General features: G+C 40.9%; 1 protein-coding gene across 1 annotated transcript in view; it reads right to left on the bottom strand.

The window, feature by feature from the left end:
- GALNTL6 (polypeptide N-acetylgalactosaminyltransferase like 6) overlaps positions 1–25938 on the bottom strand; it is a gene marked incomplete at both ends in the record, with an annotated part of 424708 nt that overhangs the window by 22692 nt on the left and 376078 nt on the right. The window contains 2 exons of the mRNA XM_079534806.1: positions 11619–11726; positions 24894–25011. Of these exons, the coding sequence (XP_079390932.1) occupies positions 11619–11726; positions 24894–25011 (226 nt within the window). The remainder of the gene's footprint in view (positions 1–11618; positions 11727–24893; positions 25012–25938) is intronic.

Here is a 25938-nt window from a genome sequence, read left to right as displayed (position 1 = left end):
ATAGCCCATAACCCTGGAGAGGAGTTGAGGCAAAGCAACTTAAGGGACAGGCATCCTGGGCTTTCTGCACTCATCCTGTAGACATAATCAAGGGCCATTTTTAAATGAATCCCAGTTCTGGCTTATGTCCCACAAACTTTATTTTTGTTGACACTTTACAGAAAAGAAAACTACCAGTTTTCTTGTGTAAGAATTTGGCCAAAGTAATTAAATTAGCTTGCTGAAATTATAAAACAGAAAAGACTTGCAAGAAAAACTCCCAGGCAGGTAAGACTGAAAGAAGTAAGTTTTAATTTGTTTAGCATCATGGAGTCTAAATAGCTGTGGGATAAGGGTGGGAATTTTCTCTATTTCTGTATGTTATTTTTCTACATGAATTTATATGCAGATGTTGAAGTGGAATACAGATTTAGTCTATTCTGTATTTCCACAGCAGCCCAATAACCTCTTATCTCACTAATAAAGCAACATCTTGCAGGATGACACTGACATGCTGAAGTATTCTTATTGCTTTGTTTGTAAAAACAAGATAATAAAATTTTGTAATATTCTTTTTATAGAACACTAACTGCAAAATGCTGAGATTTGCTCTGTAATAAGCTGGAGGACAATATGCATCTGATTATCAGCAACATAAGGTAAAGCTTCCTCTCAGAACATCCTTTGCATATAAGTTAGCCTGATTCTTACTCTGATTTGCTCTTGAGATTAGTTTGAAAGATCCTTTCTTGAATTTTATTAACCTGCACAAACTAGAAGTCTTTGAATTAATAAGACTGATCTGAACACAAAGACAGCAAGATACAGAATGAACTTTTAGCTGAAATTGCAAGATAAGTTCCTAGGTGTTTTGTCTCTGTGAGGAAAATACATTAAAACCTGCAGGGGTAAAGCCAGCACAATTAAAGAAGTTTAAGAAATCACATCACTTCTATCCCTACACTGAAATGACTCATACCTCACATAAGATTGCCTTTTATTGTAATTGAATAAAAACCTACATTTCTTTACTTTACAAGATATTTGAATTCAAGAACATGTGAACTGGGTCCGACGAAGAAAGTCAGAATAAACTTAACAACACATAAATAACAATCCCATGCTTTTGGCAGAAACCACATAACATATTAATCTTCCAAGTAGAAGTACTATATGATGAGACTTTGTAGATGAGACCAAAATATGCTTAAGTATATTAAACTCAAAAACTAAAATCCGGAAAACAAGCGTGATCCTTCTAGCACGTTTTCCACTTGTATATGCTGCACGCTTCATTTATTATAATGCAAATAAAGTTCAAGACTGTTCTAGAAAATATCATACTACTTTTTTGGTAATCTCTCTATCTAATAGTGTCATTTCCATATTAAAAAGCATACAGTAAAAGTACAGTAGAAACATTTCTTAGGAAAGAAAAATTTAAAGTAACTTCAGACGTATCCCACGGGTTTTATAGAAGACTGCTGGAATTTTCTCCTGTTATTTGGCTAATCTAAAAGAACTGCATTCTTCCCTAGATGATTGTAACTGAATGAGAAAGGAGTCAACAGACATGCTGTGTATTATTATACTTGCTTATTAGCTCAAAATTCCCATTCACCCATTAAAATCTCTTTGTTTTCCAACAAACCCTTCCTTTCTTTCCTGTGATGGTGGGAACTTATCAAACTTGAGGAAAATACAGTTCTGCACACCACTCCCCAAGTATCAGGGAAGCTACTTTACCCATATATCATAGAATATCCTGAGTTAGAAGGAACCAACAGGGGTTCCTACTACCTAAGCTTCAAATCCAAAATTGAAAGTGATATCCAAACGCCCCTTAAACTCTGGCAGCTCAATGCCATGCCCACTGCTCCATGGTGCAGAATCTTTCCATAATCCTCAGCCCAACATTTCCCTGACACAGCTCCATGCCATTCACTCAAGCCCTAGTGCTGTCACCAGAGAGCAGAGCTCAGTACTACTCCTCTGCGCCCCTTGTAAAGAAGCCACAGGCTGCCATGAGACCTCCCCTCCATCTCCTTTTCTCTAGGCTGAAAAAACCAAGGGATCTCAGCAGCTCCACACATGCCTTGCCCTCCAGACCCTTCACTATCTCTGTAGCTATCTTTTGGACGCTAAGTTTCATGCTCTTCTCACACACCGGTGCCAAAACCTGCACAAAGTGCTGAAGGTGAGGCTACACCTGTACAAAGCTGAGTGGGACAATCCTTTCTCTCATCTGGCTAGCAGTGCTGGGTCTGGTGCACCCTTGGGCTCCTTTGGCCTCCAAGGCACAGTATTGACTCAAATTCAACTTGTCTTTAACCAGAACCCCTAGATCCCTTTCTGTGCGGGCTGATCTCCCGCCTTCTGTCACCTAATCTGTACATATATAAAGGGCTGCTCCATACCAGATGCAAAATTCAGCGTTTGCTCTAATACGTCAAGATCTCTCTATAAGACCTTTGAGGGAGCCAACAAATAGCTGCCTCTATTTCAGTGTTTGTAAGACCAATATGCATACTTTATAATAAATATTATAAAGCATTGGATGATCAATAAGCATACAGAAAAGTTAGGTTTAGTAAGATAATAAAAAATAAATGGAAAGCGCTCACCAGTTTTGTAGGCTTACAATAAACTCCACATGGAGCAACCTACAGAAAGAGAGACCTGTCCTGAGTGGCAGTCAGTCCATAAATGGGTGGTCTAGGAGAGGTGGAGCCAGGCTCCACCCCTTCTGATCACACAGGTGAACTGCCTTCACCTGTGCTCTCACAGCTGACTTAGTGCTCAATCCAGGTGGTCAATCAGAGGTTCAGGCCATGATCCAGCAGTTCCCCTACAGTGTTATTCACAACCGCACTTTGTGTGCTTTCACGTACACCTTTGAGTCTTGCAGCCAGCTCACTGATTAAAATGTTGAATAAAACTGGCCCTAAAATGGAGCTCTACACCATTCCACACCAATGACTAGCAACCAGCCTGATGTACCTCCACCTACTATAAACAATCCTTTGAGCCTGACCCATTAGCCAATTGTTCACCCACTGCAATCTTTATTTGTCTAGCTGCATGCTGGACATTTTATGCAGAAGGATATTGTAAGAAAGAGTGCCAAAAGCTTTGCTGAAATTCAAAAATATTGTATCAACCGCTTCCTTTGGTCAATTTGGTGGGTAACCTTGTCATAAAAGGAAAAAAAGTTCATAAACAGGCAACACGTGTAGCCTGATTAATGATTGTATTGTGCTTTTCAGTAACTCCCAGAGTAATCTTCTCCATAATTTTACCAACCACTGAAGTGAGACTGACAGGATCTAAATCTATTTAAAACTGTGTTCCTTAGTTCTTCCAAAATCTATGCTTCTCTTCTATGCTAAAAATTTTCCACACCTTGGCAGATTCTATAAGGAAACTATATGTTCTTAGCATGTTTATACATTACCATCATTAGCTACACAGTCAAAGGCGAACATCATTCACATTTCTACTTACACTATAATAACTTATCGTGTCCTTGGAGATGAATGAGCTCTGCTGAGTTGAATATTGCAGTTCTGTGGCTGTCTAATATTGTGAGAAGTTGCCCTATGAGAAAAACCTCCTAGGAACACAACTTCTCCACACACATTTCAATGAGATTCTAGTTTCCTACTGACCTTACCAACAGAAAGGAAGAGGCTCACAACTGAAATATGAGAGAAGTCATCTTACTTTAAGGCTTACTTGTCAAGTGACATACTTGCAAGGAAGTGATTTCAAGTCCTTTATAAGTCTCTTCGAGAACTGATTTTCCCACTATCTGTGACAGACATTGTGGAGGAAGGAGGACTGTGTCATGTCCTCCTTGCCTGAGCCTTGAAATGAGGCTAGATACATTCTGGAGCATGTGCCCTTATTAAACTCCATAAATGAGAGGGAACAGATCTTGACAGAATATGAATTAAAGCAGGTGCCAAGCCATTTGACACTAGGAGAACTTTGTAATGTATGAGACTTAAAAGCCTACGAGATCAGGTGGCATTTTGTAGATGCCTTACAACACTCCAGTCTCATAGTAAGGTTAATCTACAAAGAAATTAAAATAAACAAAAGTTGGCTTGAATCTCTCAATTTCTAACTTTGATAATATTTGCATAATCTTCTACAGAAAAGAAGTCTTTTAAATGCCAGATTCTAAAATGCCTTTTCAATTATTTTTATCAGTAAGAATAATCAGTTTGGGGATCTCTCATGATGTGGTAGATCATATGTGCTTGGATTCTTTTACCTCAATCTGAACACCTCACCTAAATGCAGTCTGAGCGGATAAATGAAATATGTTTCTACAGCTGAAAAACTGCTGTTGCTTGGCAAACTTCTACTCATTGCAAGGCTACAGATGATCAGCCTAGTTAAGCTGGAGTTTTAATTGAAGAGGAAAAAAATAATAAAAAAAAATAATAGGAGTAATTAAATGTGGACCAGTTCAATACTAAATAGTTACATGAATTAGATACACAATATAAGGAAGTCACAGGAATTGTAGATGGACACTTGAGGAGTTTCTCAAGACCTATCCACGACAGATCAGTGATGACTTGTTCTCTCTCATCATAGTCAGTGGAAAGTTTCTCCATGATAAAAAGTAAAGCCCAAAGATATTTGAGAAGATGCATACTTCTACATGTAAGGTTGTGACATTACCACCTAGAAGCTGAGTGATGCATGCAAGGGTCTTATCAGCCTCAGAAAGACTCATTCATCAGCTGCCATCAGTTGTCCATGCATGCATTTTTGAAGTGGTTACATTTTGAGGCGCTGCTACAGCATTGTTCTTTGATAAATCCTTTATTATTGGGCTTATATTTGAACAAGTTTTCCTTGATTTTTTATATAAATCACACATTCAAAACTGGAACTTCGTGTTAGATTTTCTTTCAGCAGTGTTCTACAACAAGACGGTAAGTTACAATGTCACTGACATCCAGACTTCAATAAAGAGTTGAAACTACTTGACTGGAGAAAAGAGAAAGAAATATTTCATGTACTGTTTTGTCCTGTTCACATTCCACAGTAAGTGGGAAACATGCATCTCTTTGATCAAATGACAGCCCCTTCTTTTTAAGGATGCAAGATTGTCCACCTTTTTCAAGAGACATGTTATTACCAAAATTCAGTGAGAAGGTGGGCACTGGTTAGCAGGTTGGAAAACTGGACTGGGGGAGACACATAGCAAAGGACAGATTCATAAATGCAATTTCTGTTTTCAGTTTCTCCAGATGTTCCTAAGTATGTTTTTGTTATCCAGTGGCACTAAAATAGTGCTACAGTTCTCTTATTTGTTTCACTTCACCTACATAACTGTTTCCTTCTGATTCTGTGACTATCTCATTCTTGGAATGAAACCAACCCTAATCCAAATCCACAGACTTTGCTTTTGTCAATATTCAACTACCATGGGAACAGGTGCATCCTGCAATGAATTCCTGTTGTCCTACATTTAACCCGGCCATTTTCCAGGAAGCTGTATGTCACCAGCAGACACACACACATCTGGTGTTGTTTCATGTGTCACAACAGTCTTTTCCCTCATCAGCAAGGACATCAAAAATCACTTTCAATTACATCAGTCAAACATGAGTCACTGTAGCATGCCTAGAAACTTCAACTATGAAATGTAAGAGGGGATACAACTGTTTATTTGCTAAAAATAATGCGACAATCTCTGCCACAACCAACATATTTCTTCCTAATAACATTCATACATGTTATTTCTACCCACTTCATCTTCCCATTTTAAATGCTCTTTATTGTTTATTTTGTGAAGTACAGTGTTGTTGTTGCTTCAGGACGGATATCTTTTTTTATGTTTGGTAGCAGCTGCATTTCATTTGGCTAGAAATAACATAATGTACAGTTTGTTTTACATAAGAAGTATTTAAAAAGCACACTGGGATCCAGCCAGCCAAGAGAACTATACTTTATGCTCTTCTGGCAAATGGGTAATATAAAATAACAATAAATCACTGCGAAAAAGGAGAAAAAGCATGACTGGAGGAACCTATTCAACAAGTATGGATTAATATGACAGAAGCAGCAGAATACAAATCCTCACAGCTCTCGCAAGGAGAAAAACAGTACCCTAAACCTGAATGTCACGCAAATGCTCCTCCTTCAGTTACAATCATTACTCTTTTCTGTACATTTATACAGTGGAAGCATAATAAAATACTTCCTGGACACCAAGTACGACTTTGTGATGTGCAGATCTCAATATCTGCCCACATCGATTATGGTCAAATGGGGGCTTTCTTCCATTCCTTTTCTTGCCTAACTCCCTTTTTTTTTTCTTTGGCATTAGGCAGTGCTACTGTTTGGCAGCCTTTTCTTTCTCTTTCTTTCTCTCCAACATCTTGTTTTGGCCCTTTGTATATAATCATGTTTAAAACTTAATTAGCTTTCATTCCAGTAATGGTTTGCATTAGTGTAAAAAAGCAAGCTAATAAAGAGATGCCTGCAGGTGTAAAATAAAAGCTTCTTGATGGAAGACAGTGCACTAACTAGGTGACAAAGCTGGTGGTATATATAAATAACTCTCGTGGGAGTTAGCATAGCACAGCTGGCAGAGAAGCAAGAGACTGTTTTCAGCCTGTATACTGTAAATACCTAAAACTGAAATTCTAGAGATGTCACCTGAAAACAGCCAGAATTTCATTCTTTTTAGCAATGTTTGTATCTCTACCTCCCCCCCCCCCCCCCCAAAAAAAAAAAAAAAAAAGTTAAATCTACACTTTGAAAAAAGGGAAGAGGTGGCTGGAAAAAGCCAGCTGTCACTAAAGGACACACCTCTGCTCACTTGAGGCTGGACTGTGGGGTTCAGTGGGCAGCAAGCTCTGTATGCACACATGGTGCACTGCCAGGATGCTCCCTGCCTCAAGCTTTGCCTGCATGTCTCTTCAGCCTGTTTGTAAGGCAGCTGTGGGGAGAGAGAGAGTAGAGAAAGTAGAGCACATCATCCTCTCAGCCACTCTAGAGATAAATGTTTCAGAAAGGTATAAATACAAACTTTATTTACTGATGCCTGCTCCTCTACAGGAAGCAAAACAATGGTGTAACATCTGCTTGCTACTGTGATGCCCACTTTGCAGACTCATACTTGGTAGCCTACAGTCCACCTTTGCTGATAATCCTAGAAGAGAGTTCAGTAGTTGGTTTCCAGACACATTTCTTCAGCTACATAACGTGGCTTCCAGTGCCAGGCTGTTGAACAAACACTAGAAAGTGTGCTAAGCACTAAGGAGGTCACTATGAAAGTACCAGCACTGCCCCTAAGCAGCATGCCACATCTATTGGTTTGTACTCCAGTCACAAGAAAACAGCCCTATGAGCTCTCTTTACCTGTTTCTCCTCTGTTCTTTAACTTGTCTGGAAACAAAAGAAAATGTTGAAGGGCTGCTTTAAGAAAATGCCCAAACACTATCTGCAGCTGGAAAAAAAAATATTAAAATAAATGACCATAATATTAAAAGAAGCTCTGCCAAAAAATGCAAATGTAGTCACAGCACCAGATGGTCTAGCTACATTTCTTTATTTAAAGAAATTATCTTTTCAAAGCCACTGAAAAAGGCTGAGAGAATGGTTCAGGTGGGAATCTGAACCCACCTTTAGCAGCTGAATTCCTGAAACAAACTCTTGCAAGTCCCAATTCAGCAACACTGCGTAATGAGGCAAATGTCATCGGGCTTGTGTCTGTTGGGTCAGAGAATCACTGTGCTCTGGGATCCCATGTCCTGGAGTGCAGGGAGGAATTCAGTTTAAGATTAGGATTCACCATGCTGTCGGGTTAGCATCCAAACGTGAACTTCAGTGGGATTGCCCTTCCCTTCAGCAAGGCCTAATGCTCTAATGTTCTGAGTTAAGGCTAAAATGCTGTGTAAGATACCTGTAAATGAAAAAATATTCTGTGGATATATTTTGAAATTCTGAGTTCATCTCTGTATATCCTATTGAAAGTGACTGCTTATTAACAATTTTCTGATAGCTCTGACAGAATCATGAATAGAAAAATCCCCCCACCCCAACAAGAAGCAAAATAAAATAAATAATTTTCTGGGATACATCTAAAAGAAATCACTAATTGAATTTTAAGGTCTAACTTCATAGGTAACTCAGTAAAAAAAAAAAAAAAAAAAAAAAAAAAAAGGCTTAACTGTAACTCTTTAAAAAAAATAGGAACAGGGAAGAATGTCATAAAGCAACTAAAGCAGCCCAGTCAAACCAGAAGTTCTTAACAGGACAGTGACTTGTGTGGGGTTCTAAGATTTGAGGCCTAGTTTGCTATACTTTACGTAAAACAAACAAATAAAAGTAACTATTAGTCGCTGCAGTGTTGTGCAGAGGGTGACTGAACAAATGAATGAATGAATAATTACATGGTACTTCCACACTACAATGAGGAATCACTTCTGTCATCTGCCTGCTCATTAATCTCATTTTATGTGCAATTACCTGTAAATTGGGCCCCTGGCAAGCAGTGACATCCTGAGACATCTCCAGAAAAAGCTTTGTTAAAAAAGCTTTTGCATTTGTATGTGACTAGTGTTGGTCTAGTATTAAATGTGTTGGTTGGTGGCTGTGCCTGTGGTGGTGGGGGGGTTGGAGATTCATGATCTTTGAGGTCCCTTCCAATCTGGGCCATTCTGTGATTCTGTAACAACCTGTTTTATAAATCTACTATGCATGTTTACAGTTTGCTTTACTTCTGTACAGCAAATGTTTTACAGACATAGGTGGATTTTTTTCAAAGCATAAGGTATGTGTAGGCCTGTCAGGTCTAGAATGACAGAAAAGAAGGAAAGAAATACAATAATAAGGATATAGAAAATTGATGTAATGACACCTGCTATTGTGTGTGGTACACTAATGGTTATTTACTGATGGGGAAGGCAGAACACGGTTTTTGACAAGTCTTTCATTTTATAAATCAAGTTATCCTCATGGCAGATCATAGCTTTTTAAAAATATATCTGAGCTGGTCAGATATTACATAGCTAGCTGAAATTGCATGCTGAAACTTGCTACTAAAAGATGTTAACAGGTGAAATTCTACGAGAAGAGAAGGTAAAATACACAAACATAGGCTGAAACAGCTTGAAAATAGATCCATGGCATGTCTAGAAGCTCCATCTTTCTAACTTGTCCCTTTGTCACTTGTGCTGGTGTTAAGGGACAGGATGAGGACATCCATGCTTCTTTAAAGCAGTATCTGCACAACAGAAAGCACTCTCTTGACAAGTGAAGGGGCTACTGCAATCATTTACACACTCTCAGTTGGGCTTCCTATGGCTTATTCCCTTGTGAACTGCACCTCCAGCATCCTTCTTTACACACCAGAAGATGGAAAAGGATTTAGCGAAATGTTTTATGGAAACAACTAAGTACTGAAAATATTGCAGAGATAATACTTCTAGGTATTCTTTACTATGCTATCCATTATATTATTGAACTGGAGGGAAGTTTCAGATAAAATATTTTTACAGGCAAACTACATTCTTTGGAGAACATCATGATATTTGGAGAATAAGGTAATGATTGATGAAAAATCTAGGCAATATGCCATAGCATTATTTTGGCTAACAGCTCTGTTTGGAGCAGTTTATTCAAAACCACAAATGGCCTGTTTCAAAGGGATTGACATATGAAGGATGAGTATGTACTTGCTTTTGATTTTCTGGATTGGATGACAGAAGGAGAATATTTTTGGGCTTAAACACAACGTTATGGTTCAGGGTCCTTTCTTCCTTGGCTAGTTATTAAGATAGCCCCAAACACTAAAACGTACAGAAGATCATGTACTGTTGGCAACCTTGATACAATGTATCTTAACAGACATATTTTGATTTAGAATACTGTACCAGAAAAAAATTCAAAACCTGGAAATTCAAATTTTCTTTCAAATTTTAACATATGCCAGAAATTTACCTCAGCATCATCATATTTCAGATTCTAACACAGATGCAACTATTTCTTGAATAGGATGGATAAGGTCCATCTCATCAACACGCTACTACATCTTTTTTCACAAGACAGGGCAGAGCATGTGCAGGTATTTAACTTTATATCTGGTATTTTAGGGTGTCAGTATTTCACGGATGTTTCATTAGAAGGTGAAAATAAATATATGGTACAAAAATATAAATACATTACATGCGTATACATACACACACATGCATATGGATAGAAAAAAAGGGAGACTGCAGGCTGTGGCTACCCGTTGGCTGCAAGTATTCACAGTGCCACCATGAAAGGTGATGTTGAACTGTTTGAGATGCTAGTAAGTACAAACAGAAATGACTGAATTTGACTGCTACAGGTAATGCACAAGACAGCATATTCTCTTATGGGATACTTTGTTCTGTAGCAGGGGAAAAGAAAGAATGAAACTTGGACTTCTAATATCAAGTTAAGTGTGATTTCACCAGGGGATACAATAACAAAGCAGTTTATATCAACCAGTGCAGAAATCTGAATAAGAACACTTTGAGAATACACGTGCTTAGCTTAGGGGAAGATCTGAACCTCTCAACTTAATCAATCCCCTTGTCACCAACACTGCCACAACCACTAATCCCATTACTGTGCCTTGCTATTTACATGGGCATTCTTTTCAGGCAATTTTTTCTCTCTCTAGGCAGCTGTCAGGCAGGGAGTATAGAAGGCCTCATTCCTGTCTCCAGAGTTATCACAGCCAGACTTGTTCCATGCTGCTGAAACTAAGAATATCTCCCCTTTAAAAGAAACATATTCTTTCATTTTTACCACATTTTCATTATTCAGAAAAAAAGGATTCATAAGGATGAATCCTTTTTTGAATTTTTTGAATTTGAATTTTATGAATCAAAGGATTCATAAAATATTATCCTATGGCAATATACAGACTTTAATATTAATGCCATTTAAAAAAAAATCCTCTAAAATAGAAAAGATTAAATTTAAGCATGAATAAATACTAGTATCTGCCTGGAAGATACATCTGTGGCCTTTGTCTCCCATCTTTTGACATCCTGTGAACATCTCCAGAAAGTTACAGAACATTTTCTCTTGAGCAAAAAGTTCCCCATGGATATGGATGGTAGTCTGAGAAATATCTAGAGGACTCCTAATTTCTCACTCACATGGCTCCAAGCTGGCAGCATCCCATAACCAGGTTTTATACAATAATTAGACAGTCGCTCAAATCATTGTTGCTCAGTTCTTTTCCCTCAGAAAATATTCCTTATGCAAGATTCTGCCTGCTCTGCTGACAGATAAGAAAACGTGCTTTCAAATTGGTCCTGCTATGCCTGACAACACTGTGCTATTCAAGAAGCATAAGCCTTAGGTTATTCTTAGGTTCTTTTGAATTGCTATGAAACACAGTTCTGCGCTGAAATGTCCAGCCCTACAATTTTAAGCTTTCATTTTGCTCTTTGCAATTTTATCTCTGCAAGGCAGCATAACTGCAGCAATTGCACATCTCATTTCAGAAAAATAAAGCAACATTCGTTTCACATTTTAATGGCTTACTGTTAGGTGTGGAAACCAGTTCACAGGAAATGAAGAAAGCGATTATAAATGAAAATGAAAAACAGCAAAACCCAATTACTCACACGTGCTAGGCTGGTGCCAGAAGGAACTTTATAAGGGACATACTTCCTGTAGATATGCCCAACTCTAGAGCATGGAACATCGAACATGCCACCTCCACACATCCACACCTAGAAGACACATGGAGCAAAACATGGCATTTTAATTCGTGGGATATGTGAAAACTACACATCATTCTGTACTGACTTTTCCTGTACTCACAGTGGTGGCCTTAATGCATGCCCAATGCTGGGATTAGATAATAAGGTTCTTTGGTACCTGGTATCTCACCTCACAAAAGCAGAGTATGTTCAAAATAAAAGTATAAAACATTTACTATATCAATGATCCTCCTGAAAAACCAGCAGGATATTATTAAGTCAGCTGTTTAAAACATACAGGACCAAAATTTCAAAAGGAGGACAAGAGAGTTCAAACAAGCCATCAATCAGAAGAAGAAAATATCAAAATACCCATCTTTCATATTGAACAGTGAACATAAAGCTCCATTGTTAAGGTGTTCTCCAATTTATAAGGAAAAATAAACAAAACCAATTAACGTATGATCAAGATCATGCAGAAAGAGAAAGAAGAGCATGTCACTTCGTTTTGTAATTAATACATATAACTCAGAAATAAATGGGGCCATCTGGAGGATATGTGTGATGCTTCAGGTTAGAGCAAGCACAAAACCCACAAACCCACAAAAATGATGGGAGCTGCAAGTTCTTCACAACACAAAAGCTTATTTGCGTGCTGAGGGGCAGCGAGCAAAGAACTCTTCACAACACTTCACCTAGCGTGATTATTTAACCAAGTATATGAGGGCCTTTTCAACCTAGGCCATTCTGTGATTCCATTATTCTATGATCTGCAATGTCTTAAGGGAGAGCAAAGGAGGCAGAAATTCAGAATCTGTCTTCTGGAGCCAAAGACGTGCTGCAAAGCAGAGGCTTGCCGGGCCAGGCACGGCCTTTGCTACAGTGGAGACTGTACAAAACCCACTCTGAGCTGGCAACCTGGAGATGGCCTTAAGCGCACTGCTGCCATCTCCATGTCCACCAGAAGCCCAGTTCCATTTCCAGGAAGTGGCTACCCAGCTGAGTGCTACCAAGCTGTCTTGGTGCTGGCATTGTACCTTCTCAGTGGAGGAGGAGGGGAGGACTCTGCACTGGTCCCAGGTGAACTCAGCCCTCAGAAGTGGTTCCTAGCACCCTGCAGGGATGGAGCAGAATCTATGCAAAGCTGGAACAGGGCATGGTACAAGGTGATAAGGCATAAGAGTCACAGTACCATGGAACTCGGGGATTTTGGTACCTGGAGGGGCTGAGGAAACATCTCCAGCCTTGCACGACTCCCAGAAACTGACCCACAAATCCTCACCCTGCCCAGGGTCTGGGAATGCCCCGACCACAGCATGGTCCTGAAACTCTCAGCAGTCAGGAACGGACGACCCATGTCACAGGGGAAGTGTCACATTTTGATTTAAAAACACCCCATACAATAACGCGGAGGCTGTGCGCAGCCTGTGATGCAGGTGATGGAGGGCATGTCACACGTGGGTGGAGGATGGGCTCCTCCCCAAGGCTGGGGACAAGCCCTGCTCCCCTACCGAGCCCTCCAGCCCTCCAATTACACCACATTCCACCAAGCCCATCAAGGCGGGATAGGGACAGTTTGTACTCCCAGGGCTACGGACATGCAAAATGAACAACACCTGGTCTCCCTTGTGGTGGGGAGCCCAGTTCTGGGCCCAAAGCTCCAGCTGTGGCCTCCTCAGAGCTGAGCAGAGGGGCATGATAACCACCCTTCACCTGCTGGCAGCATCCGGCCTCATGCAGCCCAGGACACCATTCACCAAGACAACCTGGGCTCCTTGCTGGTTCAGCCTGGTGTCCAGCAGGACTCCTAGCTCTGCTGCAGTTGGCTAACCCAGCTGTAGCGTGCTCTGGGGGTGCCCCTCCCCAGGTGCAGAAATTTGCACTTTCCTTCTCTGAAGCCCGTGGGGTTCCTGTCTGGAATGCACCAGTGGCGTGGCAATAGGAAAAAGGGAAAAAACTGTCAAGGATGGGGAAGCAACAACCGCTGTGCTTTGCTATTAGCAATACTAACACTTTTTTTGGGTTTTTTTTTTGCAGTCTTTTGTTCTACTTTATTTCAATGGTGGAATTGGACACTGATGGCAAGGGTCCATTGGGGCCGGTGTACGTCCCAGCTGCTGCCCGGCCCCAGTCTCTTCAGCTCCATCACTGCTCTAATCCTGCCGGCGAGGTGGCCTCTTCTTTGGTGATGCCGAAGGCTGGGAGTTGCTGGCCTTCCTCTTTGGGGCTCGCCGGGTCCCCTCAGGTGGGCTGGTGCCAGAGGGCCCTGCAACCTCTTCTGGCTCCTCACGGGGCGCTGCCTGTTCCATGGTGACATTCACAGGATTGGAATGTGGGCGGCTGGGACGCCCACTGAGCTGTTCTCCTGTCCTGCCCAGCATTTCGTCCCCGTTGGAGCTGGAGCCGGCAGGGCTGCTGGAGGATGCTGGGCTAGGGACAGGAGCCTCCTCTCCTGGGGCAGCTCTGGGCTCTGATGCAACGGCTTGTGCCCCAGCAGCTGGAGCGATGTTGAGGCCCAGCAAGTGATGAGCCTCCCTGGCGCACCTCTGCACAGCGAAGGCGATGAAGTACCTTACAAAGATCATTGCGTGGCCCTGCAGGTCAGGTTCCAGCATTTCTACCAGGATCTCTTCTGCCAGGCCGACAAGGAGCACAGCCCAGATGACACTGTATGCCACTGTATTTGCATGTGGCCCCTCGGTGCCCAGGATGCGGCGCAGCTTCCGTCGCAGCCAGGAGTGCAGGGGTCGCAGCAGGACCGGGTGCTCCTGGAAGACGGAAGCCCAGGTGGCAGGGGACAGGCCACCCACAGGACGCGTGGACACTGCAGGCCATGGCCGGGCTGCGCGGCGTCCTGCGGGGCTCTGTCTGGCAGTGGCTGCCACTGCAGCTGGTCTGAGCACCAGCTCCTCATAGTCGTTGTCCGCTCGCACAGAGTGGATGATGGATCGCACGTCCTGTTTGCAAAGCGGACACTGGGGCCTGGTGCTTGTCCACCGCTGTATGCAGGGGAAGCAAAACTGGTGGCAGCACGGCATGGTGTACGCCGCGCTGTCCCAGTTCTCCAGGCACACAGGGCAGCGGGTGTCTAATGCTGCCTCCATGCTTCCACCAGTTATGGTGGGCTCGGGGGAGAGGAAGATGGTAACACACTCCCCAGCACTGACGCTACAGCAGCAGGTGTCACACTGGAAGAGGACAAGAGACATTAGTCACATATCGGCCTGGCAAGGATCTCTCAGAATTCACCCCCCCTCGATGCCAGTCCCTGTGCCGCCTACCTATGCTGCTGCACGCGCCTCTCCGGGATGTCCCGTCCGCCTGCTCCCAGCAGGGTCGGGGTAAAAAAAAAGCGGCTCTGAAACGGCTTCTGAGAGCTGCGCTAGCAGCACCCAGAGCACGTACCAGCACCAAAGTTCACCCTGTCCACACTCCAGTCCTCGCACACACGCTCGGTTGGAGGCCAGGCACGAACTGCCGGGCTGAGCTGCTACGCCCACATTAAAGCATCTGTGGACTATGGAGTCACAATCCGTTGCCTGGAGATGCCTCAAACCACAGCTTGGCCAAGCTGTTGGGCATCACCTTTATTTGACCTTCACTTGGGGGCATCACTGCCCATCCCATAGCAGTGTCACAATCCATTGTTGGCTCATCACAATCAGCCGTCCTCACCTGCAGCACGTACTCCAGCACCAGCACTAGTTTCACAACTTTCTGGGCTTTTCCCAGTGTCACTGCCCATTCCATTCTTTGCATCTTGTGTGCTTGGCATCGGTGTTTCGCACCAGTCACCAGGGCCTTGGCCACATCTTCCCATGGGCCCCATCAGGTCACTCTGGCCATGGCATGCAGCCCCAGGCATGTACAGCAAGAAGATTTATTCAATAAAAGTTCATGTTTCTCTCTGATAGTAGGACTTGATGATCTCAGAGGTCTTTTCCAGCCTTAATGATTCTATGACTCCATCATTCTTAGGCTGCAGGAGGAAGTCCTGCAGGCTTTCCCCACACTCTCCAACTCTGCTGGCCAGCTCTCTGAGACCCCCAGGTTCCTCCCGAGGGATGTCAAAACCCAGGACTGTCTCTGGGGGATTTTCTCCTCCTTGCAGAATAATCAAACCAGCTGCAAGCCTTGGCCCTCTGTCCATGCAAGGGCTTGCAACTGTTGGTCCCCGGTTGGCTTGTCCTTATCAAGAGTTATTTGATGTTATTTATCCAGGACATTCCTGGTGCCTGTTGACGAATAAATTCCTGCTCCAGGTATTAGACAGATCAACCCAAGCTGAAGTCGTATTGGATCTCATGCTCACCAATGCAGAGGAGACCATTAACGACGTTAAGATTGAAGGCAGCCTGGGCTTTTGTGATTGTGGCCTGGTGGAATTTGTGATCTGGAGAAAAAAACAGCATCAGGACCCTGAGCTTCAGGGGAGCACACTGGAAACAAAAATTCCATGAGCCCCTTCCCACCCTGTTTAAAAGAAAACCACATACAAGCTGAGAGAGAGAAGGCTTGTCCTTTAAGTGCTTCTTTATGTAGGTGCATGTAAAGATGTGTCATGAAACATTCGCATTCGTTGAGATGAGAATTCAGGTCCATGTATTACATATGATTTTATCTGTATTCGAAGCATTCTGGAGTGAGATGAAGCAAATTTGTGACCTAGGCTAAAGCACAACAGACAGATGATGGCATATCTTACCAGTGAATGACTTACATGCAGTAAGGAATTCATCAGGAAGTTGATACGCTTCCCATTAAAACAACAGTGATCAGATCCCTAACAAAAGGTATCAGATATTATGATGTGATTATGAATGTTTGATGTTTTCTGTGAGGCCTGAAGAGGACAATGTACATCTATACTTTTTAACCTTACATTCTATATCCTCCCTCTCCTCCCTACCTGCTAACTGGCTGTAGCTGCTGGCTTACTGAAATCACAGGAAAAAATACATGATTAATTTCATTCACTTAAAGCAACAGCAAAAATGGACAGGAGTTTGGCCTCTTTCACTGTGCTTGCCTGCACTACATCTGTGTGGTCCTGGCTGTGTGGTTGCGAGCTTATAATGAAATTTTAGTAATCTGAACACGCATATGCTAAGCACTGCACTATGGGATAACTTGGTGCTTGAGTGTAACTGAAAGCAATTGCCGAAAGTAGCAATTGGGAATTCAGCTCCTGAGACTGACTGTGCTACTCATGCTGTGAATGGAAAAAGCAGGGGTTTTAGCATGGGGGCTTGAGCTGCAAAGCATTTTAGGAAGCTACATCTTATGGGTCATTTGGGTATTGGCCCTTGTAGTCTGTCAGCTGGCAGCCCTGACATCCAGCTGAGACCTGGTAATCATTTGACGCTTTGCAGCAGACTGCTGGACAAACTTAAGTACGCTAGGGGAGGAAGTAAGGAAGGCTTGAAACTGGCAGAGGTGGGGGAAGATCCTGGGCTTGTCCTGCAGATCCAGAGACCTCACTGTGCAGTTGGGTACAGCTGTGAGTTACCTGGGAGCTTAACAGCTCCCAGCAGCCTGTCCTTCCAGGGCAAGGAGTGCCATGCTGCTGCTTCTGGTGCATGGCAGCATGTCAGATGGGCAGACACACTGTGCAGATTGGCAGCACAGGGTTATACAGGCAGCTGTACTGGATATCACTCTGTCAAATGGAAACATGTATGTTGATGGAATTAAGCGTGAGCACAGTTCTTCTGATGGGTTGGAAATGGAGACCCAAAGGAATGCTCTGCATCTGTGCCAGAAGAACTCGTTGCAGCCCAGAGCAGCCTTGCTATGCCATGTTGACATGACCTTTTGTTTTTTGAAAGTATTTTGTAAAACATACTTCTTAAAGAAAACACTGAAATCGTCAAATCTTCATCCGCCTAAGCCCATGTCACCTACCTCACAATGCTCATATTAAAAGTTATAAACATGAGAATGTTAAAATCAGGTGGGTAATGCCAATTATTAAAAAATACATTATTCATCTTTCTGTCAATACTTCATTTGTACATTATTTCTTTTGGGATCTTCTGGTGGAAATCTCTGTGGCTGTCTTGAAATAAACCAATACACTGATGAAAGTGCAGGCATATACTGACTATTCATTGCTGTTTTTTTAAATGAAAACATAATTTTGAAGGCTAGACAAGACACTGAAGTTATTAAGCAAGGTTTCTAAGTCACTGAAGAGGAGACAGCACAGAAGTTTGACTCAGAGGGAGGTCAGCCACAGAACAAAGAACAAATGCAAAAAAAAAAAACACCCAAGAGAGTAGTATAAAGTAGCATATATACACACACATATACATATGTAGGCCAATGTTAATTTAACTACTTGGCCAGTGAGAGCAGAGGTAGACATGCACTGCATTGGGTATCAGTTAAAGCAAAAAAAAAAAAAAAAAAAAAAAAAGGAGAAAATAAAAAAGGAAAAGAAGAAAAAGATTCAGAAAAAAGCCCTGTAAGGTATGCTGAGGCAATAACAAGTGGGAGGAAAAAACACTTTGTGTTAGGTTTATATTTGATAGACATAAAACTTGAAAATGCTGTGCTGCACCTGAGGTGCTCTGTGTAGGGTAATTGAAATGAATCTTGGGCTGCCTTGAAGGACATTTAGCAGCTGTTCCTGTTTATCTTTCAGCTTCAGAATGGTTTTAAAGGCGTTTTTTATATTTTCTTGGGAAGATCAATTTTGGCAACCCTGTCTTTAAAATGTGCATTTTTATGTCACCTGCACTGAATACAGGAAATCGGAGAATGGCTTCTGTGTTAAATATTGCAGTTCTTCAGCATACCATGAAAGGAATTCAGTTGGTGTGGGACATTTGGTAAAATGATATCACAATACTGATGCCTCTGTTTATCTAAGAAGCAAGCAATGAAACTCTCAAGATCGCTAATGCCTCCTCCTTACAAAAACAATGAATCTGCTCCATGTCTGAGGTATAAAAAACAAAAATGAAACCAAAACAGTGCAATTTCAGCTTGGAAAGATCAAAATAAGAGTAGTTTATGTGTCATCTATATACTATATCATGACTTGTCTTTATGTAGCTCTTTCCCAGATAATGTTGCAAAACACTTTATGGGGATGGTTGAAAGCAAGAGGCAAGAATTAATGCAAAGCTTTGAAAGAGATTAAGTTATGGTTGTGTGGTTTAGGTCCCGACTGCAGCTTAGGTATTGCCACAACATTTTTCTGGTTCCATTATACAGCTGTTATAGGACTTTGGGGTGAATCACCCTCTTTTCATATTACTTCATCCTCATAATGAATGCTGCCTGCTCTCTCCCTCTTTGCCTTATCTATCCAGCTTGAGAGTCTATCTGTAAAATGTAAATACAGTGCACAAGAGAACAAGATTCCAATCCATATGCTATGCTGTAATCATAATTACCGCAGTAAGAGACGCATGATATTGGAGCAGTGGAGGATGTATTTGCTGGGAACAGGAACGTAAACATATAACAAATTAAGTAAAAGATTGAGGAGGGACTGAATGGGTTTTGGATCAGGCTTCAAAACTAATTGAGAAATATACTGCTGCTGCTGAGAGTCAGTAATAAGACAGACAATGACAAGAGACACTGAAATTATAGGAAAAAAAAACACAAAACAGTAAACTGGTGGAAGATAAAGATAAACTGGAAGGAATATAAAGTATGCCGTGCAATGCTGTCAGCTTGGTGCTATGAGCACTAAGCAAGAAAGAGAGACTAAGACCAGGAGAAATGTACTACCACAGGGAGGCTGAAAAAGGTGTAGAAAATAACAATACAAAACATTATGGGATGTTGCAGACATTCTTCCTGAAATATAAGCCAAGAGACGAGATTTGGCAGCAGTAGAAAAGGAGAAGGAAGAATATTTTATTATGATTTTTTCAATGTAACAAGAATGTCCAACTAAATGCAAGAAAAGATTGAAAAATGGGAACAATGACTTCAGATATGTGGCCAGCAAGGTCAGAAACAGCAAAACCATTTACTTGCGGTGCAGTGGGATTTCATGCCAGTGATATTAAAACAGTACTGTGTACATTGGAAACTGATGACCATGGATATTTCAACAGCCATCACCAGCACCTTTTGAATACTGAGTCTGTATTGGTTATAACTGCATTGACAAGTGGTAATGCTGCCCTACTTACTGCCTCCCCCCAAGGTTGTCAGCAGTGAAGGGAAGTAACAGCAATGATAGTAAAGAAAGGGATTAATAAACTTGGAGGTGTGTGTTGGAAAAAAAAAAAAAAAAAGGGATAAATAGAATCTGGAGGATACGTCAGCATGCATAAGGATAAAACCTTAGAGATAGGTGACTGGCTTCAAAGAGGTAAGGGTATCAGCATGAGCATTTCTGTTAAGGTATGATTTATGTGTATGCCTAAAGAATGTCTAGCATAAAGGATCTTCAGCAAACACAGGAAATGAATATCTTTCACCACTCAATATATTTTGGAAATTACTAAATAAACTGTGCCTTTCTAACAGATTTAAATTTAGGATTTCCTAAATAGTGACTTCCCTGGTTAATGAGAAAGGAAACTATTCATCAGGTCAGTTCCAGTGCTTTGACAGTTTTCTCAAGTTAAGCATACCCTGAACAGTATCATCAGCAAGACACCATACATCTTTTTAATTAAAAAATTGATCCTGAGGTTATGCTGCCAAAAAAAAAATTAAAATACTGCACATTATTTCTTTTGCAAAAATTAATCTAAGAAACTTTTTAATGAAGGGGTCATATTTTGAGACACAGGTTGTGACTGCTTCACCATCCATGGATTTGTGCATGAATGCTCTGATTTGGAAACAGCAGTCCATCAATGCAGCACCCAGTTCTACAATTGCTGCTGTCCTCCACAGTAATGTTACTAGGCAAGAACAAGACAGAAATACATTGGTTTCCCTGAGGAAATAAAGGTCAGGCAAACTTAATAAGCAGCCTTTTTGTTAAGCAGAACAAAACAGAAAGCTGTGCTCTTAACAACTCAGCACCTGGAATAGAAGTTTGTTTAAAGTTTGGGGAAGTTTCCTTTCATGCTACTGCATAGATTCAAATATCACAGAAACATTTGGAGGCTTACTGTATTTTGGAGAAACTTAATGAATTACTGTGCTGTAAATTTAGCTTCAGTGTAGATTCACTCTGTGTAGAATCTTTTGTTCTTTTAGAGAACACACAAAACCAAATTTTTTCTCAACCTTCTGTCCATGTGTAGTGAGATAATGCAACTTCCCCCACAGAAAAAGACTTTTGGTTAGGACTGCTCTGCATTGAATCCTCGTGCCTTATCCCAGGTCACATCCAATGAAACAGCCAGTAAGAAACATCAAAACAGACACTGTCCCTCCAAGAGGGAGAACCTTTCCTAAATGTGTTTCAACCTCTTTGTGTCATGAACTGCAGTCTGACTCCCCGTTCAACCACTTGTCCTGTTATAATTTTACTATACGTTTTTTTTAACCAGTCTTCAATCTCTGCCTTAGCATCTTAAATTCATAAAGCCATATGGTTTGCCGGCGTTAGCATGTGCCTGATGACTCTTGCACCAGCCTTCGATTCACATAGCAGAGTAGCTGATAGTAAGATTGCGATGAAGAAGTGGATGAAGCCTTAGATTGAAGGACTTGAGGCCATTTAATTGAGGACTATTTAACTGAGTCCTGATACTAGCACTGATGTAGCCATTATGCATTTCTCAAACATCCAACTTCTCCAGCTGTCCAAGCCCATACTCTGCACTCACAGCTACACACCTGCTTTGTAGCCAACACTTCTCTCATTTAGATTGTGGGGTGACTTTGGATAACCATGGTACAGTAACACAGAGATCTTTGGGTGCGAAGATGCCTTTCCTGAATATGATCTTAATATCAAGTAATCTTTTCCCTTTGGTATGTGGGTTTACACCCTGCTACAGGCAAAGACATCTCCCACTAGATCAGGTTGCTCAAAGCCCCATCCAGCCTGGTCTTGAATGCTTCCAGAGAGGGGGCAACCACAACAACTCTGGGCAACTTGTTCCAATGTCTCAACACCCTCAAGTAAATAATTTCTTCCTTATAACTAGGGTAAATCTACTCTCTTCAAGTTTAAATCAATTTCTCCTCATCCTGTTGCTACACGCCCTTCTAAAAAGCCCCTCCAAAGCTTTCTTGTGGGCCCTCTTTAAGTACTGAAAGGCTGCTATAAGATCCCCCTGAAGCCTTTACTTCTCCAGGCTGAAGAGCTCCAGCTCTCTCAGCCCATCCTTAGAGTGTAGGTGCTCCACCCCTCTGATCATCTTTGTGGCCCTCCTCTGGACCCTCTCCAACAGCTTGATGTCCTTCCTGTGTCGGAGGCTCCAAAACTGGATGCAGTACTCCAGCTGGGGTCTCACAAGATCTGAATAGAGGGACAGAATCCCCCGACTGGTTAGTCACGTTTCTCTTGATGTAACTCAGGATACGGTTGGCCTTCTACGATGTAAGAGCACATTGCTGGCTCATGTTGAGTCTTTCATCAACTGATACCCTCAAATCCTTCTCCACAGGGCTGCTCTCAATTCTCCACCTAGCCTGTATTTGTGCTTGGGATGGCCTTGATCCAGGTGCAGGACCTCGCACTTGTCTGTGTTGAACTTCATGAAGCTGGCATAGGCTGTTAGTTCAGTGTGAACCAGACACTGCTTCCTTCTAGAGAGTCTGTGACAGCTCTCTCTGTCATGCTCTCTCTCATAATTATGTCACTGTATTTGAATTAATCAAAAGGATCCCAAGTCTGACACAGGGAAGGTCATATTATCACGTAAGGTATCCATTTATAGTAGCTGGGTCATTTGCTTGTTTACAGTTATGTAGCAACTTTCATAAAAAATAATCTGAAAGTTAAAAACTAGATGATGTGAAGAACATGAAAGGAACACCAAGTCCATCACCGAGTTTAAAGACCAGCCTGAAATAGTTCTTTGAAGATGAACTTTGTATAGTTATGGGACATTCTAGTTGGCTTCTTTCTGCAGCTTTTAATGGAAAAAACATTTTCACAGAATACTTAAGATCTAATTGAATTGAAGAAATGACTGGGAACTGGTGTTTATAGATATTCTGGTGAGAGTTTATTGCAGCACTGTGCTCCAAATAATTATTTGCCAAACAAAACAGCATTAATACTAAATAATGGTATGGACGCAAAGCACTCACAATACAACACTTCCACAAACCATACCACTGGTTGTCCTAAGGACTCTAAGATATAGTATCCCATGCACTCGAGTAAAGGTCTCACACAGGCTGGTAATCTGTTTTCTTCACTGACTTTATGAATAACAGAGATGGCAAGTCCATCAATCTCTCAAGTTTGTAAATAGAATAGTAAATTAAACTGAATAATTTGTTGTCACTTCAAAATGTTTCAAGATGACTGAATATGTAGCTCTTGATGTAGAAATTGTTGATGCACCAACCCAAGCTGATACTGATGATTCTGGTCTAACAAAAAAGTCTGTCCCATCTCTCTCTCCTGTCCTATTGATTTTTCTTCCATTTTCTGTCATTCCAAACAAAACAAGTCTTTCTTTCTGAAGCTTGCATAGGTTGAGTTCTTCCAGTATAAAGCTGTTTCTATTAGGCAATCCCTCTCTTTCTTCTTTTTTAATATTAATTAAAAAGACAGGGATGCTAAGGTTAGTGTGTACTAATGAGATGATTCAGAAGATATGACTGAAATGAGACCCAGTGTGACACAGCTGGCTACAGAAAAAATCTATTGCTTGAGCAAAACATACTGGGGTACTCCAGTATCTCAGTTTCTAGTGCTGTTACCATGGTTTCTATACAAAGACTGGACTGCATTACAATTTTATTCTTTGTGATGACAAATATAAAGAATATATGGAATAGGATAATAAAATCTTAGGTGACCTGTCAGAAACTCTTGTTACAGCTGCAAATGAATACTTACATTTGACTTTGAAATGACTTATCTGGATAGAATGTAAATTGATATATTCTAAACATGATTTCTAACTATTGGATTTCCCTTGCCTTCCAATTTTATTTTGCTGTGTGTAAAAATGATTTAGAGAGTAGTTAATACAAACAATGTTTCTAGTTTTGATAACTCTCATAATACAGTCTGGGAGTCCAGTGTAGGATCATGGTGTATGTTTCATTCAATAGAATGGCAGTAGCTCTGTTGTTTTAATCACTGCAGAAATTCAGATGGAGCAATATGTACGATATGCTTTAGTATGATTGACATACTAAATTTATTTACTGAGCTTTACGCTCTAGGAGTTTGGAAGCAGGATGGAAAGATCCTGAAGCTTAATGTAAATTCTGATTAAAAATCCAAACTCTATCCATACATGTTTGACTCAATTCATTTATATAACGAAATTGTATTAGCTAATTGAAAACATTTGCATTAGGTAAAGTTCTTAATTTTGGGTAAACTGGAACAAAAGAAAATGAATTTTCAAAATTATGCATGTAGACCTCATTAAACTAATGGAAATACCTGTCTGACATGTAAAAGGTAACAAAAGGTAGTGACTTTGAACTCAGCATGTAAAAGCCAAACAACTGATTTGAATACACATGTCCACATAGAGGATGTAAGATTGCTGGTTGTACATAACCTCAGCACTTGAAAACTCTGACATTACAATTTTATCAATTTAACTATCCAAACACAATTAAAAAAATCAACTGATTTTGAAAACCCAGCCTGTCAATAACAGCTCATAAGAACTAAGGTGATCTAGTGATTGTGTTGAAAAGGGTTCTCCTTCCTATGACTTTCTTTTTTTCTTTCCATGAGCTGACCCTATAAGGGCCTACCCTCAACATGATGGAGTTCAGTAGGTGCAATGTCTGATGGAAGGTAAGTAGAGAAGACTTGATACAAGGGACAAAGTAAAGCTTCACGATGGCAGTAAACTTCTACCACTTGGAGAAAACTGCACTCAGTGATTTTTGTATAGTTTTTGAAGCACACGTTTATGGCATGGTTCTGTTTGAAATTTGGGGAAATTCCTAAAGAAAAAGAACTGTACTAAATTCTTTGTAGTTAAAACACAAAATTAAGTATTAGTGAACTTACCAGGACCATAAAGCATAAAGAAATGAAAATCCAGAGGCACAAAACCTAACAAGTAAAGAAGTATTACATAGTACATAAGTATTACATAAGACATGATGTCTTACCTTAAAGGAGATTTCATACTGCTCTCCTCCCCATATTTCTAATCCTGGATCGTAGCCTCCCAGCTCCCAAAACCACTTCCGGTTAACGGCAAATAGACCTCCAGCCATCACAGGAGACCTGAAGAGCAAGTGAAACAAACAGTGGATGACAGGAATCATCATGCTGTGCTTGAAAAATGGGAAAGATTGGCAATGTACATGGAAAAACAATAATGAAGATATTAGGACTGTGTGCATGTGCAAGTGAACGCAGGCATGTTCACAGTTACCTTTATTGCAAACAACATGTACCTTTATTGACCCTCTTTGAGAAACAGGCAGTGTGATAGGAACAGCTATGTAAGGCGTGGTAGACAGCCTTCTAAAAATTCCCTTTCTATAAACAAATTCTGTTAATCACTGAATAGATCCACAGCGAAAGAAAGAGACTTTGCAAATGTGTTTAATGAAGTCCTTGTACAAAATGTGAAACAACTCGCATTTGAATGTGAGCAAAACTCTTCAATTCATTTCAGTCTCACAGGTGCAGGGTAGAAAAAGACAAAAGTAAATAGCTACAGAGCTACTGCTGGGAGTTAAACATCTGCTTTTTTCCACAGGAGCATCTGAAACTCCTAAAATTTGGCTCACAGCGGTAATTTACCATCATTCTATGAATAAACATTTCAAACTCACTTGAATTACTTTAACTCATCCTTTTCCACAAACAGTATAGAAAACAAGTGAGATGTTTAAAGTTAGTGTTAGCAAATATTCATAGAAGGCACATTTAAAATTTATAAGTGTGATTTTTTTTCACTATGAGACAGTGATATTTCTAATGAAGTAAACACATTGACAGCACTTGGGATTTTGATGTTGTTCACTGATTCCTTAAACAGGAATACAAAGAGATCTACACTGAATAGGAAGGAGGTAACAAACTGAAGAAAGTTCAATCCAACTGTTCCACCAATTTGTGTCAATACATGACTTGGAAGTTTTAGAGCTAGGCAATGAAAGGAACACATTTCTACTAACGTGTCGTCAGCAAGTAGAAAGCTTC

The sequence above is a fragment of the Tetrao urogallus genome (genome assembly GCF_951394365.1).
Source record: "Tetrao urogallus genome assembly, chromosome: 4".
Lineage (NCBI taxonomy): Eukaryota > Metazoa > Chordata > Aves > Galliformes > Phasianidae > Tetrao > Tetrao urogallus.
The sequence above is the reverse complement of the archived record's forward strand: the minus strand, read 5'-3'. Positions and strand labels throughout refer to the sequence as shown.